The following is a 16,704-nucleotide window of genomic DNA, read 5'->3' as shown; positions in this document are numbered from 1 at the left end:
ACCTCTCATTTCATTCCTCCCAGAGAACAAACAACTCTGCCACCAGCCTCCCTCCCTCACCCTCCACCTCTTGCTGGGCCGGTTCTTAGACCCTCCCTCCTGGTGTCACTCCCCACCCTTCTGCCTGCTGGCAGGCCTGGAGGAAGTCCAAGGAGAGACCTATCCTAACCCCTTCGCCTGGCGAGGAATTGCTTGAGCCACCTCCACATGGCATCCTTAGGGCAGCCCATGATTGTGTCACATCCCAAGCCAGACTAGGAGCTTCTTGAGACTCAGGCTTGGGGCAAACCCATTTGGGCTGGAGTTTGGCCACCCTCTCATCTGCTGCCGGCATTGTTCTCACCAACATCACCACCGTCCTCATAGCTAGGTCTCTGGGCTCACCTCCTCCAGCCAGCCACACCTCCCACAGACATTCCCCACCCAGCCTTCCCAAGGTGCTCCCTCAGCCTGAAGCCCTCTCTCATTCTCGAAATTCAGGTCAAAGTTCACATGCCACCTCGTCAAAGAAGACACCCCTGACCTCCCCACCTGAAGTGATCACGCCTGCCTGTCCCTTGGTCGGCCCAACTCTCCACCTGTGTTTCATTTCCTCCACAGCACTTACTACAATCTCGAAGTCTTAATCATGTGTGTGTTCCTGCCTGTTTTATCTTCCAACTCCCCACCACACCCACTAGGATGACAATAATATGATGGCAGGGGTGTCTTCCACTCAGCACTTAGAATGTGGGTGACACATAGTAGGTACTCAAGTATTTGCTACTGCATGACTTCGGGATTTCACGTGTGCCACCCTCCCCTCTCCTCGCCAACCCGCCATCCCTCATCCCCCACCCCCGCTTAGAATGTCGTTCCTTGCTACCTCTTCCTTAGCAAACTCCTAGTCACCCTTCAGAACCCATCCAGTTATCACTGAACCAGGGAAGACTTTGTTGTGGCCTCACACAAAGCTGACATAAAGGCCTCCTCTGGGAGTACACAATGCCCTGGGCCACCTCCAGTACACGTGTCACTGTGAAAGGTGACTGTGGGTGTCAGCAGGGTCTATTTCCTCAACGAGACTCTCTTCTGGAGGGCAAAGAGTGAGGCACAAATTAGGCCTCAGGAACCATTTATTGAATGAATAAATTAATAACACATGAGTAAACATATCTCCCTGAGACTCTGCTTCCATTTTATTTACTCCCCCAAGGCCCTGCCATACCTCCCATTCCCCGTGAATTTGACCCCTCCTTCTTGTCTGACAATTCATCGGCAAATCCTCCTCTTAGGTGGTCATAGGGAGAGGAAGATGAGGGACGAGATAGGGGTGGTTTCAGATATGACACACAGGGGATCTTAGCTTATGAAGTCCCAGTGGAGAATTGTTTGATTCCTGGGCCCCCCTTAACCCAGAGAATAAATACTGATCCCCTCCCCTGATGACAAGGCTATCCCAGCTTGGGAACAGGTGAACTTGGATCCACAGTCCTAAAGCTCACTCAGTGAAAGACATTGTTATGGCTGTATAGGCAGGCAGGGGGTTGGACAGAGCTGGGTCCTTAGGTGCTCGATCCTCCCACCCCACCCCCACTGAGCCTCCAAGACTGGATTTGTTGCCTCTGCCCAGGACTTACTGAGTCAGACTGTGCAGGGGTGGGAGCCCCCACTGGTATTTGGGAACCACTTGCTAAGGTTTGGAGAGAGGGTGGGGCCTCCTTTGCGGCCAGAGAAGGAGGAGGGAGCCCCTGGGCCCTGGAACTGGGGCGGAGGCTCTGGGAGGCTCTGGGTTTCGGTATCACCTCCAGCTCAGGACGGGGGAGCACGTGGGGGGGTTGGCGCGGGGCCTCCAGCCTCCTCCCTCAGATCCGGGAGACCAAATACCTCTATAAGGACAGTTTCTCCACCTGCACATGAAGGGATCAGCTAAATATGCATTTGTGTCACAGCCCATGTGACCTTGGGCCAATGGCCTCCCCACTCTGAGCCTCTATCTGCTCCTCTGTGCATGTGGTGCCAACTCCCCCCATCAGCGTCACAGAGGGTAAGGGGTCTGCTCCTTCCCTCAGCCCCCAACCCAGGCAGCAGCTCAGAAAACATTTATGGCATAGATATGACAGGGACACAGAGTAGCAGGAACTGGAGACAGAGACACTCAGACTCCCTCCCTGCTGCACACCTGAGAACCACTGCCCAGCCCTTAGGTGTGCACAGTACCCTTGCTTCTTGGCCCTCCCCTCCATGACTCAGGCAGCTCCCTGGCCTAGGACTTCCTCCCTCATTCTCTAGGCCACCTTGGGCTGCCAAACTCGCCCTTCAAGTTCAGCTCTGGTCGCCCCTCCTCCCCCAGGAAGCCTGCCCTACCCCTCTGAGCAGCCTCTCTGGGTTTCCACATGCCCTTCATGTCCTCCTTTATAGCACATATGCAAAGAGAAACTGTCATCTCTGTGGTTGTCACACTCACCTGTCGTTTCTTCTTTGCCAGGTACTGTGCTAAGAGCTCTCTATAATCTCATTTAATCCTCCCAAAACTGTGATCTTATTTTTCAGTCAGGGGACTGGAGCCCTTAACCAGAGAGGTTAAGTTATGTGCCAGGGTCACACAGCTAGAGAGGGGCCAGGTCACAAAATGGCAGCGGGGTCTAGATGGTGTGGCCTGGGTTCAACTGTCTCTATCACGTATTAGCTGTGTGATTGTAGGCAAATTGCTTAATTCATATGTGCATCAGTTTCCTCATGTGGAAATAGGGTTCACAGGACCCGTTTTATGGATTGTGGTGGGGATTTTACATATACACACATGTATAGTGTACTCACGGTAGGAACATGACCGAAATTAATAAGTGACAAAGCAGGACTTGAACCCACGTCCCCGGGCTCTTTGCCAGCACACCACACCATATAATTCCTCTCTGTCCTTTCCTCCCCTTCAATCTAGGACAAAGATATGTCTTCTCTGGCTTCCAGCCACACTCAGCATAGACTGTGGGGTCAACATGTGTTGAATGACACAAAGCAATCAGGCACATGAATGCACCAAATACAAAAAGCTCGTTAATTCAACAAATGTCTCACTCCGTGCCAGACACTTTTCTACATGCTTCAGAGAGAGTGGGAGACTGAACATACAAAAGTGTTTTCCCTTGTGAAGCTTACATTCTACCAGGGAGACATAAAATAAGCCAAAGAACATCTACTATAGTGTGTTAGAAGCCAATAAACACTCTGAGGAAAAATTAAGTATGGAGCAGGTGAGGAGATGAGGAAGGAGGGGAGAGTAAGAGGTGCTACAATTTTAAATAGGGTGGTCAGCCAGGTCCCTCTGAGAAGGTGACATTCAAGCAAAGACCTGAAGGAGATGAGGAGCAAGCCACAAGGATATGCGAGGGAACGGCATTCCAGGAAGAGGTACCAGCAAGTGCAAAGGCCCCAAGGCAGGACAAGGGAACAGCAAAGTGGCCAGTGTGCTGGCCTCAGTGATGGGAAAAGTAAACACAGTGACTGGAAAAGGAAGAAGAGGAGGTTGAAGAAATGTCCCTTAAGACACTGCAGACCTCACCTTTTATGCAGAGAATGGAGAGCCACTGGAGGGTTTTGAGCAGAGCTATGATATGATTGACTTAGGTTTCTGTGAAGTCCCTGCATTGATACTAGCGGCGGGGGCGGCGGAGGACGGAGCAGGAGGACCAGGTAGGAGGCAAGTCCAAGTGAGAGACGATGGTGGCGAGGATCAGCAATGAGAAAGGAGAGTGGCATGTCCACCCTTAGAGGTCCAAACTTTGGCCCCTGACCTTGTGCACTCACTTCATGTGTGACCTTGCAAGGCTCTTAACCCTTATGGGCCCATTTCTTCATCTGTGAAATGAAGGTCCCCAACACTCACCTCACTGGATTTGTGTGTAACTCAGTCAGCAAGGACCTTGGCACACGAAAGTTCTTGGAAGGAGACTTCATGCCTGAGAAACCTGTTCTTTTTGTGTGTGTGTAATGTACTTGGAGTTGTACCAGGCACTGAGTGAGCCATGTTTTAGCCATCAGCATCACAGAGAGTTATTGAGGAAAATGTCCAAAGGATGAGGGAGAGGAGGGGTGAGGGTCGAGGGTACCAGTGACAGCAAGAATCACGGCCGCCTGTGCACAAAGCAGAGACCGACACACCAGCCCTAGAGATGGAAAGAGAGGCCTGCCTCTCACATGGATGCCCCTCTCTTGGACCTGAAACAAGTAGAAATCAAACCTCTGACTTCCGGAGATATTAGGAAAATTAGAAGGGAGTATTTGAGTCAGGAACAAGTGGTGACATCAAAAGACAAGGATGTTGTTGTTATAGCTCTATTGTCCTTATGATGAAACAATCACGTCCCTACCGTCCCACCCCCACCCCCACTCTGGGCCATCCCAGCCCCTGCCCTGGTCTTTTTGCAGGCCCCGCCCAGGGGCCTGTCCACCAGGGCTGTGCCAGGTGAGTGCTCAGGTATGTGGAGGCGGGACAGCCTGGGAGGGAGCAGGAAGGAGGGGCGCTTCGTTGAGAAGGGAGACCAGAGCCGGCCTCCCTTCTGACAGAGCTTGACAGGGCAGGCGAGGAGGGACTGGAAGGTGGGGACTCCTGGGTCCGGGGGAAGAGGAGAAGGACGCAGATTCCTGCATACTGCACAGGAAAGGCTGGGGGACCTAAACTCTCCGGTCTTGAAAGGTAAGACTGAAGATTGCACCCCAATAACTAAAGGAAGAATATAGGGTCACAAGGGACTGAGAGATTGGACGAACAGTTCTCTGAGGAGACGTGGGGTTGAAGCCCTCTGGTTCTTAGGGATGAGCAGCTTGGAGCCTAGACTTGGCCCCTGAGAAGATAAGGCTGGGAGACTGGACACTGTGTGGAGGAGGAAGGTGGGGTACACATAGATTACAGAACTGAATGCATGGATTTCTGGAAGGATTTGGGGGCTGGCGTACTAGATGTGAAAGAGGTGGGGCTGGGGGCCTGGAATCCTGGGTCTGAGGGAGGCGGGGCTGAGGGCCCAAACCCCTGGATCTGAGAGAGGAGGGGCTAGGGCCTGGATTCCTGCGTCTGAGGGAGGAGGAGCTGGGCCAGGAATCATAGGTCCAGCAGGTCAAGTCAGGCCCTCATCTCCTTGCTGGCTCCCAGGGCACCTCCAGGTGGCAGGAGCTCCCCACTCTTGGCACCATGAGCACCAGCACCGGGTAAGCGCCCCTGGGCACCAGGCCCCCTAGCCCCACCACCCCTCCCCCACACTCTCACCTGTACCTGCAGGTGGCATTAATGGCCACCCAAGTCTACACACTCAGAAGGAAGCCTGAGCTGCCTCCCTCCCTGTCCAGCCTGTAGTTAGAGCTGCACTCCAGAGCAGACAGACCTGGGTTCAAATCCAGATGCTAACGCTCAGCTATGGTATGACTCTGGCCAAAGGATGTCACCTCTTTGAGCCTCAGTCCCTCCTCTGTGAAACAGGGACAATTCTGAGGACTCGATGGGATAAATCATGCATAGGACTTAGCAGAGAATCTTACTAACAGCAGGTGCTCAACTAATAGGGACTGCTATTTCGATTGTTATCTTATTAAATATTGACCCTTTGCTAAACCGTCAGGGATGTTGATTACGAAGGCTGAAGTCTCCTGGGGTAAGCAGGGAGAAGGACAAAGACAGACACATGGGAACAGCCACACAGGAGAGGTGAGGTAGTAAGGTCTCCAGCCCAGAGGTAATCAAATTGTGGGGAGACCTGACTGGCAAGAACAGGATGAGGAGGAAAGGTTCAAATGAAAGGGTTTCTCATCCCTGACCACACTTGAACTCCAAGCTTCTGCCATTTCTGTGGAAATGGAGACTCAAGGATTCTTGGAGGTGACCTTGAAGAGGAAGTTAAAGGCAGGAGACAAAGAGGATTTGGCTGGGAAGAGCTGGCCTATTGGGGATGGGAAAAGAGACGGTAATTCTCTGTCTACTCTAAAGACTAATGTTATCATAAAAATTCCCATTTATTGAGCAAGCCCTTAGCATCGTCATCATAATAATAACAATTATTGAGGCTGCAAAACACTTCCATTGCATTATCTCATTAAATTTTCCCAACAGCCCTGCCAGATGGAAGCTATAGGATAACTAACCCCTGTCTTACAGAGAGGGACACTGAGGCAGGAGAGATGAAGTCCTATCCTAGGTCTTATGGCAAGGCAGCAGCTGACAGGGGATTTGAACCCAGGTCCATGTGACCGTAGAGACCATACTCCCCACTACCATCCAGCACCACTGCTTCACCAGTCTTAGCGACATCCAGCTATGCCCTGCCCTCCCCTGCTCAGAACCCGGCATGGCTCCCTCGTTCCTTCAAAATGAAGCCGCTGCTCTGCTTGGCATTTGACACCCATGATCTGCTCCCAATTCCCATGGCCCCTCTTACCCCTCTTTTCCTTCGCCAGCCCAGAAGCTGCCCCCAAACCAAGTGCCAAGTCCATCTATGGTGAGTTTGGAGCCAAGGAAACCTCAGGTGGAAACAGGATCTGAGGGAGGAAGGGCTGGAAGCCTGGACTTCTGGGTCTGAGGGAGGAGGCTGGGGACCTGGACTCCTAGTCTGAGGGAGGAGGGGATTGGGGCCAGGTCTCTTGGTCTGAGGGAGAAGGCCAGGGTGGGGTCTTCTGGTCCATACCCCCCTCCGTGGTTCCCCTCCTCCCCCACAGAGCAGAGGAAGCGTTACTCCACTGTCGTAATGGCCGACATCTCCCAGTATCCAGTCAATGTGAGTCTGGGGTCTGCAATGGCACAGGGGGTCTTGTGGGAAGAAAGGAGACAGGGGTATTGGAAGCATCTGGACCTCTAAGCAGGAAGAACTTGGGAAACTGTGCTCCTCTGCAAAGTGGACTTCCTCTACCTCGCCTCAGAGGTAGGTGTCGTGGAGGAACTCAATTCCACTTGAATCTGCCAGCTTGTCTTTTGAGCCAGCTTGAGCTGGACAGTCTGGGGACAAATCAGACACAATCCTGGATGAGTAGGGATCACATGAGGTCCAGAGGTAGGGCAAAGGGTACCAGCTGCTCTCATGGAGGTAGAGGTGCTTAAAGGGACTAGATATAATCCAGCCCATTCCTTGTGTTCAAGGAGCCTCCAGTCTTGGTGGGAAGACAGACCCAGGTGATAAGTCACTCTGATGAGAGAAACTTAGGGCACTAGGTGGAGGCGCCCATACGTGGAGCAGGTGATCAGGAAGGGCTTCCTGAGGAGGTGTGGTTAGTCACAGGCCGAAAGGCTCATTCCACGGGATTCTAAACCCACCTGGCATCATCCGGGGACTCACTGCTTTCTCCTTGGCCGGTGCCAGCACCTGGTTACGTTCTGCCTGGGCGAGGAAGATGGCGTGCACACGGTGGAGGAAGCCTTGCGGAAGCTGGCGGTCATGGACAGCCAGGGCCGCGTCTGGACCCAGGAGATGCTGCTGCGCGTGTCTCCCGACCACGTCACACTGCTCGACCTCGTCTCCAAGGTGCCAGGGGGCACGTGGGTGGATGCAGCTGCTGGACTGAATGGTGGGGGCATGGAGAGCTTGGCCCTAGGGACGTCGGGGGTCTTAGCGTGAATCTTGGCTCCTGCTCGTCCTTCCTTTGGAACATGGCGAGGGACCGCTGCCCCGTTTTTGAGCCCTGTTAGCCCTCTCTATTAAACAGGGGTTTGCCCTGCTCGGTGCCTGCACCTGCTGTCACTGCTGTCCGCATGTAGTAGTGTCATTGGTTCTGGGCTTCAGTTTACCCGCCCGCCCCGCAGGAGGAGCTGGAGTCGTACCCGCTGAGCGCCATCGTGCGCTGCGACGCGGTGACGCCGCCGGGCCGGAGTCGTTCGCTGCTGCTGCTCGTGTGCCAGGAGCCCGAGCGCACACAGCCCGACGTGCATTTCTTCCAGGGCCTGCGTCTTGGGGTGAGCGAGCCGGGCTCGGGAGTCAGCGGAGGTTAAGGCTGGGACTCCTCGAACCCAGCGGCGGGGCCTCTAAGGTTGAGGCGTAGCCCGAGACAAAAGCGGGGTCAGAGCCAGCGGAGGGGGCATCACCTGCAAAGACTTTCTGGAAAGGAGAGGACTTTGAGGGTTTTGAGGACAAATTGGACACAGGGTCGAGGTTGAACGTGAGAGCGGAGAGGAGACGGAGACTAAGGGCTCCAGAAGAACATATGAGAGGACCTGAGGGGCAGCCAGAACAGAAAGGCATGAGTGTGGTCTAGGAACCAGAAGCCACCCGGACCGGGCCTCCGTGGGTAGGAGTGTGGCCTAGGTCGGAGACAGACGTAGGGCGAAGGTGTCAGCCTAGGGCGTGGACCTGCGTGGGTCTACAGACGTGAGCGATGACTGACCATGGTCTGGGGCGGAGCCAAGAAATTCATCCCTAGCGCGCGGCCAGGTCCGACAGTGGGTGGAGTGGGGGCATGGCCTGACGGCTTGATTGACAGGCGGAGCTTATCCGTGAGGACATCCAAGGGGCTCTGTACGACTACCGCTCCGGCCGTGGGGATCGCAGGGCCGCGGCGCTCAGGTAAGGGGATTGGGTTGGAAGCGAAGGAGAAGAGAGGGTGGGCGGGGTCTCTCTGGGCCTCAGTCTCCCCATCCTAGAAATTGGCTTATACCACTAGCCCAGAGCAAGACGAATTTTGAACGAAGTCAAACAAAACCTGCTTCAAGTCTTGCGTGTACCTCCCATACAAGTGTGCCCCCTCCCCAGGACCCTAATTTTCCTGGTTCTGGTACTTGTTTTCTCCTCTCTCGGCCTCTGTTTCCCTCCAGAGAGGCGCTCCTCCCATATTTTGGATTTCTCCTTACCATTCTGAACCTAGATTCAACCCCTTTGGGCCAGTGTCTCCGTTTTAAGTTCGGAATTTTACCCTCCCTGGACCCCTCAACCCACCCGAGTTTCCTCTTCTCCCTACTCAGGGCCACGCAAGAGGAGCTGCAGCGTCGTCCCTCGTCCCCGGCCGAGACCCCGCCCCTGCAGCGCCGCCCCTCAGTCCGCGCAGCGATCAGCACCGTGGAACCGACGATGGGCTGCGGACGACCCCAGGAGGAACCCATTCCCGAGGCAGAAGCAGCGCGGAGGCCCTGCCCGGAGGAGATCCCCGGCAGCGCTGACCAGGCCTCCCCGGACCTGGGCCCCCGCGGCCCAGAGCTAGCCAGTCTGCAGGCGGAGCGGGACGTGGTAAGAGACGGGGCCAGACATCTAGGGGCAGGGCTAGGCTGTGGGCGGGACCGGCTGTGGGGTGTGAGTCCTCCATAAGGGAGTGGGGTTTGGTCTGGCGCCCGGTCAGATGTCTTGGGTGTGACCGGCGGTGACTGAATGGGACAGGACCAGGCATCAGAGGGTGTATGTAACCTAGGAACTCTGGGCTAGAGGACTTCGACAGAGATGATAAGGTTCCGGGACTCAGGGGTCTCATGCGTGCCTCGGCTCTGTCCCCCAGGACATCCTGAACCACTTGTTTGACGACGTGGAGAGCTTTGTATCCAAGCTGCAGAAGTCTGCGGAGGCGGCCCGAGTGCTTGAGCACCGGGAGCGCGGTCGCAGGACCCGGCGCCGGGCGGCTGGGGGTGAGGGGCACCCCCGAGTGGGATCCCGAATACCCCACCCCGGTTACTCCCAAATAACCTTCCTCTCCCTAGGGTCTCCCTTCGCACCCCCTGCCAGTTGGACTCCCAATCGCGATCTCACTGAGTCTCTGCCTCTCTCTCTGACACTGTCTCCATATCCCCATCACCTTGCTTGCCCCCTTTCCCACAGAGGGCCTCCTGACACTGCGGGCCAAGCCGCCCAACGAGGCCGAGTACACCGACGTGCTTCAGAAAATCAAGTACGCTTTCAGCCTGCTGGTGAGGACACGTCGGGCCCGGGGCATCAAGGGCAGAGGATGGCGAACTTGACTGGTCCACACACTGACGCCAGCCCCTCTCCTGCTCCGCAGGCCCGTTTGCGCGGCAATATCGCCAACCCCTCCTCCCCAGAGCTGCTGCACTTCCTGTTCGGACCTCTGCACGTGGTGAGATTACCTCCCAATCCTCAGGTTCCCCCTGCAGCAGAAGGAATCTGAGTTCCACTTCTAGAGGGTCTGATGGCACGCCTACTCCTGCCCCCTGGCAGATTGTGGACATGTCGGGCGGCCCCCAGCTCGCGAGTGGCGTGCGGCAGCCACATCTGACGTCCGAGGCCGTGGCACTACTGCGGGATAATGTCACCCCAAGTGAAAATGCACTCTGGACCTCTCTGGGGGATTCGTGGACCCGGCCAGGGTGAGGGGCGTGGCGATTGAGGGACGGGGCTGGAGAAAGCAGGGGCGTGGTGATTGGTAGAAGGCGGGACTGGAAGGATTAGAGGCGGGGCTTAGGCCGGAGGGTGCGGCCAATGAAAATGGGTGGGACCTAGGACAAATTCCAGCTTCCGACTGGAGAAATCGCCAGAAATTAGCGTGAAGGGGAGGTTTAAGACTGAATCACGACCAGAAGAAACAAAGGGCGGGTTTTAGGGAAAGTTTGGCCTGTATGTTTGGAAAGGGGGCAGAGTCTGTGCTCTCGGAGACAGCCTCGAGGGGGTAGGGGCAGAGCCAGGGAAGAATGCGTGTAGCTAGAAAACGGGTTTGGAATCAAAGGTGAGATTCAATCAGAGGCTGGGGGGGAGCATTAGATTGGAATCAGTGTATTTAGAAATATAACCGATGTCATGGGTGTAGTTTAGGCAGGGGCAGGGTTTGCCGAAAAGGGGTGAAGATAGAATAGCTGGCATAGGGTAAAGCTTAGGGAAAGGGGAAAAGTGAAGTTAATGACAGGGTTAAGTCGGGGGCTGGACCAGGATTCCTGAGCCCTCCGCCCCGTCCTTGGTCGCAGGGTGGAGCTGCCCCTGGAGGAGGGACCCCCATACAGCCCCGAGTTCTACAGCGGCTGGGAACCCCCAGCCACTGACCCGCAGGGCCGCCCCTGGGAGGACCCAGTAGAGAAACAGCTACAGCACGAGCGGCGGCGCCGGCAGGTGAGGCTAAGGCTTCAAGGGGACAGCAAATTCCTCCAGGCTAACACAGAGGGGACCAAGGAGTCCAGACTCAGGTTAGCCCCACCTGACCTGGTATCCTCTATGTCCTACAGCAAAGCGCCCCCCAGGTCGCTGTCAATGGGTGAGTGTGGGCCCCCGGGTGGGGGTATGTGGGGTACGTCCTGGGGGTTCCAGACTCTAACTCTGCCCCCCTTTTTTCTTTTTCCTTCTGTCTTCCGGGTTCTACGCAGGTGGGTGAGGTGGTGAGGAGGCGGGGCGGGGCTGGGAGGGGGGAGAAGGGAGTGAGGGGGCGGAGCTCAGACTTCTGGGTCCACGGGAGGAGGGGGCTGGAGGTCCAGATCCCAGGGTCTGAGGGAGGAGTGGGCCGGGTGTGAGTAATATCTGAGAGGTTGTTTCCCTGGGTCCTCAAAGGGCTGGAAAAAGGCTGTTTGCTAAGAGTCTGGGAAGTTCTCTCCCCAGGTCCCCCCCAGGACAGAGCCCTCGGAGTTGTAGGGAAGAGGTTAGGGAATGGAATGTTTAGGTATTGAAGAAGAGCTCGAGTCTGATGCTTGGAACATGGGAGAGCCAGAAAAGCGGGCTTGGGGCTTTCGGGGCCGCCAGGCAGGTTTCCTGGCCACCAGACAGGTTTCCGGGCAGGTTAGGGAGTGGTAGAGATGCTGGGCCCCTGAAAGAGGCTGGCAAGCTGGACCCTCACTTTCCCAAGGCTCTAAAGCAATTGTCTCAACCTCTGCTGGGTGTCAGACAGGGAACCTCTAAGGGTTAAGAGGATGAGGAAGTTAAAGCTTGGGACTTAGACTCCTAGGTCTCTGGGGAAGGAAAGATCTGGGGGTCCAAGTTTATGGTTCATGGTTCCAACAAGCAATGGAGGCAGACTCTTGGATTCTGGGGAAATAAGGGGAGAAAGGAGCCAGAACACTAGGGTCTCTGGGCAAGTAAGGGCCGGATAGGAGAGAAGCCACGTGGGATGAGAAGAAACCAAGGAGCAAGGTTGGAGGGGCAGAAAAGGGGTCTGAGCGAGGGCCAGAGCAGAGGGTCTCAGCAGGAACAGTGTGCTGGGAGCTGCCAGCCCCACAGAGGGGGTGCTGCGGCCCTGAAGACCCCCCCTCTCCCTTGCACAGGTAGGCCTGATCTGAGCTGAGGTCCCTCTTGCTGGGGGGTCAGAGCCCAAATCCCACTCCCCTCCCCCCAGATGCCTGGTCTCACGGAAACCCCTCCCTTCCCCATCCCACCCTCCATGCTTCTGAATCTTGGGCTTGACAACCCCAGCTTTTGAGTGCCTTGGAGAGAAAATGAGAAAAATAATAACCCCTTCCTGGGAGAATGAGAAGTCTGTGAAGTTAAGAGCTCAAGGAAGTGGCAGAGCTCAGGTTCATGTCCAGTTGCCTGAACAGGACAGCAGAATTGCTCAGGACATGGGTTCTGGGGCCAGACTGCCTGGGTTCCAGGTCAGCTATGCCTCTTTCTTGCTCTGAGACCCTTACATCACCAGGTCACTTTATATCACTATTCCTCCACTTCCTCATCTGTAAAATGGAGCTAATTATAGGGACTCTGGGAGGAAGAAGAAAAGAGGGGTCCAAATTCATGGTTTTACCAGCGGTTGTCTCAAGAATCAAATCAGCTAATATATGTAATAGGCTGAACAGTGCCTGGCACGTGCTGTATAAGTAATGACTATTGTTTTTATTATTACTATGGGTTTTTGTTAATCATGAGCCGAGTACATAGTAGATGCTCAATAAATAGCAGCTGTCTCCGGCTGTGTGATCTGGGGCAATGATTTTATCTCTCTAAACTTGAATGTTCTCATCTATAAAATGAAGGTGATGCCAGCACCCACATCACAGGCTTACAGCACAGTGCCAGGCATATAAGCAGCAAAATATATTCAAGCTGCTATTCCAGTTTCATATCTCTATTATCAGTACTAACTCAGCCCCCTGCCTTGGCCCCTGCTTGGCTCTAACCCCAGCTCACACCAACACCCTACAGCCAAAAGAAGTGGGGCTGGTTGCCACCTGTCCCCAACCCTGCCCTTTCTCCTCAGTCACCAAGACCTGGAGAAAGAAGCTGAGCCCCACACGGAGCCGGAGCTAGCAGGGAAATGGGTCCTATGTAATTATGATTTCCAGGCCCGAAATAGCAGTGAACTATCAGTCAAGCAACAGGACGTGTTGGAGGTTAGACGGGTGGAGGGCTGATGGACTGGAGTGGATCCAGCCCTAGCTGCGGACACAGGCTCTGAACCATCCCCTTGTACTTCCCTTAGGTCCTGGATGACAAGCGCAAGTGGTGGAAGGTTCGGGACTCTCAAGGGCAGGAGGGATACGTACCTTATAATATCCTGACAACCCACCCGGGGCTCCCGGGGGACCGCAGCCAAAGCCCTGCCCGCATTCTGGTGAGCCAGGGTGGACTCTGGGTCTCGAGGGACAATATGCTGGGGGCCAGATCTTGATCCTGGGAACCAGGGGTGCGGGAATCAGGTGTCAAAGTTAAAGGTACTGGCAGAGATGGTTGGGGATTCAGAAACTTAACCTCTATAAGAGGGGCTAGGACTCTGAGTCCTCTCTCTGATCCAGGTGCTCTCCTCTCTGTCCCCTCTAGAATAGCACTCCCCCACCCCCGCCGGCCACGGCCCTAGCTGTGGCTCCTACCCGGGCTCAGCCCCACTGGGACAGCTGCGACAGCCTCAACAGCTTGGACCCCAGCGAGAAGGGTGAGTGTGGGGGCACTCTTTCAGGGAAGCGGTTCTTGCCCTCACCTTCCAGGCAGGGAAACCGAGGCTCGAAAAGTGCAGATGGACCCTGGCCTGTCACGAGGACCCTTCCTTATCTCCCGCCCACAGAAAGATTCTGCCAGATGCTCAGTGTCAACGAAGAGCTGCAGGCGCGCCTGGCCCAGGGTCGTTCGGGCCCCAGCCGCACAGCCCCAGGGCCCCGCATCCCGGAGCCGCAGCTCAGCCCGCGTTCAGATGCCTCAGAGGTCCGCGCCTGGCTGCAAGCCAAGGGTTTTAGCGCCAGGTGAGTGGTACGTGCCGACTCCAATCATGAGATATGAGCGCTAGAGGCGGAGCGTTCTGATTGGCCCAGAGGAAGGCGTAGCAGACCACAAGGAACCAAGATTGGCCTAGACTGAGGGTGTCTGGTTGCAACAATGAATGACTGGCTGAGATTGGCATGTCTTCCCAGGCTCCGATTTGGGGAGTCTTCAGAAAAGTCCCTATGGCGCACTGTAATTGGTGGGTGGGGATTCAGGATCCTTCAGCAGCTCCCTGTCCCTGCTTGAGCTAGAATGCTGCTGATGGGACAAACCACTAGGTGGGCATGAAGTGATGGGGAGGGGCTTGGTGGGGACGATTGGCCGGCAGACCTGACCAGACCTGACCGCGCCTCCGCCGCCCTCGCACAGGACAGTGGACGCGCTGGGCGTGCTGACCGGAGCGCAGATTTTCTCGCTGCAGAAAGAGGAGTTCCGGACGGTGAGCCCCCAGGAGGGGGCGCGTGTGTACAGCCAGGTCACGGTGCAGCGTGCATTGCTGGAGGTGAGCTGGGCAGCTCAGCCCTGGCCCCAGGCCAAGGAGGGAGCCCAGGCTCGGATGCCAGTGTCCTAAATTCCACCCCGTCCTCCAGGATAAAGGGAAAGTGTCAGAGCTGGAGGTGGTGATGGAGAAGCAAAAGAAGAAGGTGGAAGGTGAGATGGAAACAGAGGTCATTTGACCCTTGCCAGCCCTCCGCTACAAGTTTCCACGTAGTGGGTCTCCCCGTGCCCCATGGGAGAAAGGACTCTGCAGCCCCCACCAGTGGAAGTAGACCCCTCGAAGGATCGCTGACCTGTTCCGGCCCTGGTTTTCCCCCGTCCTTCCTAGAGTTTACTGAGCAAGCACTGCGCTCAACTGGCCAAGAGCGGGAGGGGGGGAAGTGAAGAGAAAATTTAGGGACTCCACTTTGCTGCGCACCCCAGGAGAGGGCGCACACGGGAGCCCTGTGCATTGTGATATGCGGCCCAGTCTATAAACAGCCTCCTCTTAGCAGGCAGTGTCAACTGTTGTCCCTTCTCTACTCAGCTACCAGGGGTCTCAGGGACCTGCTTGCCCCAGCTACAGCTTCATAGGAGAAAAGGAATGTAGGAGCCATCTCCACTTTTTTTAGTTTCCTTCTCTCTGCTCTCCTTCCCTGGGGTCCCAATCCAGACTTCTGCCTGACCTCCAGCCTTAAGTTCACCCAGAACAATCTTCTGAACACTCAGTATCCCAACCCTTCCCTTGCTCAAAATCCTTTTCTGGTTCTTCATTGCCCCCCTAGCCCTGTAGTATGGCTCTCAAGGCCCTGAGTGGTTTGGTCCCTACCCACCTCTCCAACCTCATCCTTTACCTCCTCACTATTCCATGCATTCTGCTTCTGCCCTTCTCCAAACACTCCCCAAACCCCTTCAACCACCCAAGATTTTGGACTTGGTTTCTGCTGGCTGGACCAGCGAATTTCTGCCTGAACTCCTATTCAGCATTCCACGCCCAGCTCAAATACCCACTTAAGGGAAACCCGCTCTCTTCCTCCAGGTTAGTCTCCCAGAATCCACCACTTTGTCCCCTACCTCTTGCCAGGGGTCCAGCCACAGAGAAGTAGTTGTGTCCTGAACATACCACAGGCTTTCTGGCTAGTCTTCCTGTGAGACGACAGTCTACCAGGAAGCTTCCTACCTCCTCAAGCTCCTTTTTCCTCTGGCTAGCCAGCAGCTCCTTCCCATTATCTGGGTGGCTGGCAAGTCTAGCTCAGAACTGATTTTCTCTGGCTCTCAGCCTCGTTCAGACCGGACGTTCCTCCAGCTTAGAAAAGAAGGTCCTTTCCTCTTCCTTCCTTGGCTCCTTCTGCTTCCCCACAATGCCCACTGCCAAGCTCCCCTGCCAGAAGGCCTGCTAGCCTCTCCCCTGGAGCTCAGCTTCTACCTGGACCAGTTGGCATCCTCCAAAATCAGACAAGTCAGAGGCACAGCCATGTACTGGGAGGAACCGTGATTCTCAGTCCCTACTTCCTTCTGCAACCCGGGCACACCAGCCCTCCAAGACTTCTTCCCACCTCGAACCACCCTGCTCACACAACCTCCTTTGGCTCCCTATGGCCCATCAGATAAAATCTAAGCTCTAGCTTAGCGGCAAGAGGCCTGTGGCCAGCTAGGTTCACCAGCTTCTCAGGCCCAGCATTCTGCTTGCCTCTTCCTGCCGCCAAGCTTGGTTCATGCTGTTCCATCCACCCAGAAGACCCTCAGCCCTTATGGGTATCTAATCACCATTCAAGCTCTTGTCTGGTGCCCCAGCCCTCAGTTCTAAGAGGGGCAAGCGGATCCCCAAGCCTGCTTGCTCCACAGTTTTCCCTCAATAACCCCCTTGCTGCCATCACCAAGGCTGCAAACTGGAATGACTGCAGGAGCCAGACAGTTGGCCCACATGAGCACACTGGGTCCAAGCCCCATTCCTATCACAACCCAACCTATCAAGACACCCTGGCAGCTGCCGCTCCAATATTCCCAGAATCTGACCATTTCTCGCCATCTCTACCACCATCCCCCAGATCCATCACCTCTTGTTGGGACTGCAGCAGTAACCCCTTAGTTAGTCTTCCTGTTTCTGTCCCTCAGTGCTAGCCCCCAGACTCTTCTCAATGCTGCAGCCAGAGGGACCTGTTAAAACCTAGGT

At 55.5% G+C, this 16,704-nt stretch overlaps 1 protein-coding gene across 1 annotated transcript; it reads left to right on the top strand.

The window, feature by feature from the left end:
- The first annotated feature begins 5,167 nt into the window (after nucleotides 1-5,167).
- Nucleotides 5,168-14,907, top strand: EPS8L1 (EPS8 like 1). The gene is made up of 19 exons (XM_011379290.2): nucleotides 5,168-5,184; nucleotides 6,424-6,464; nucleotides 6,682-6,740; nucleotides 7,320-7,481; nucleotides 7,760-7,909; nucleotides 8,434-8,516; nucleotides 8,912-9,173; nucleotides 9,436-9,562; nucleotides 9,753-9,841; nucleotides 9,934-10,008; nucleotides 10,110-10,258; nucleotides 10,850-10,991; nucleotides 11,105-11,133; nucleotides 13,060-13,192; nucleotides 13,282-13,413; nucleotides 13,620-13,731; nucleotides 13,861-14,035; nucleotides 14,424-14,556; nucleotides 14,645-14,907. Exons 1-19 carry the CDS (start codon nucleotides 5,168-5,170, stop codon nucleotides 14,729-14,731), a joined length of 2,157 nt encoding a protein of 718 aa, XP_011377592.1. The 3' UTR covers nucleotides 14,732-14,907.
- The last annotated feature ends 1,797 nt before the right edge of the window (nucleotides 14,908-16,704 follow it).

This window comes from Pteropus vampyrus, unplaced genomic scaffold (assembly GCF_000151845.1).
Source record: "Pteropus vampyrus isolate Shadow unplaced genomic scaffold, Pvam_2.0 Scaffold357, whole genome shotgun sequence".
Classification (NCBI taxonomy): domain Eukaryota; kingdom Metazoa; phylum Chordata; class Mammalia; order Chiroptera; family Pteropodidae; genus Pteropus; species Pteropus vampyrus.
Note: the sequence above shows the minus strand (reverse complement) of the source record. Positions and strands in the feature narration are given on the sequence as shown.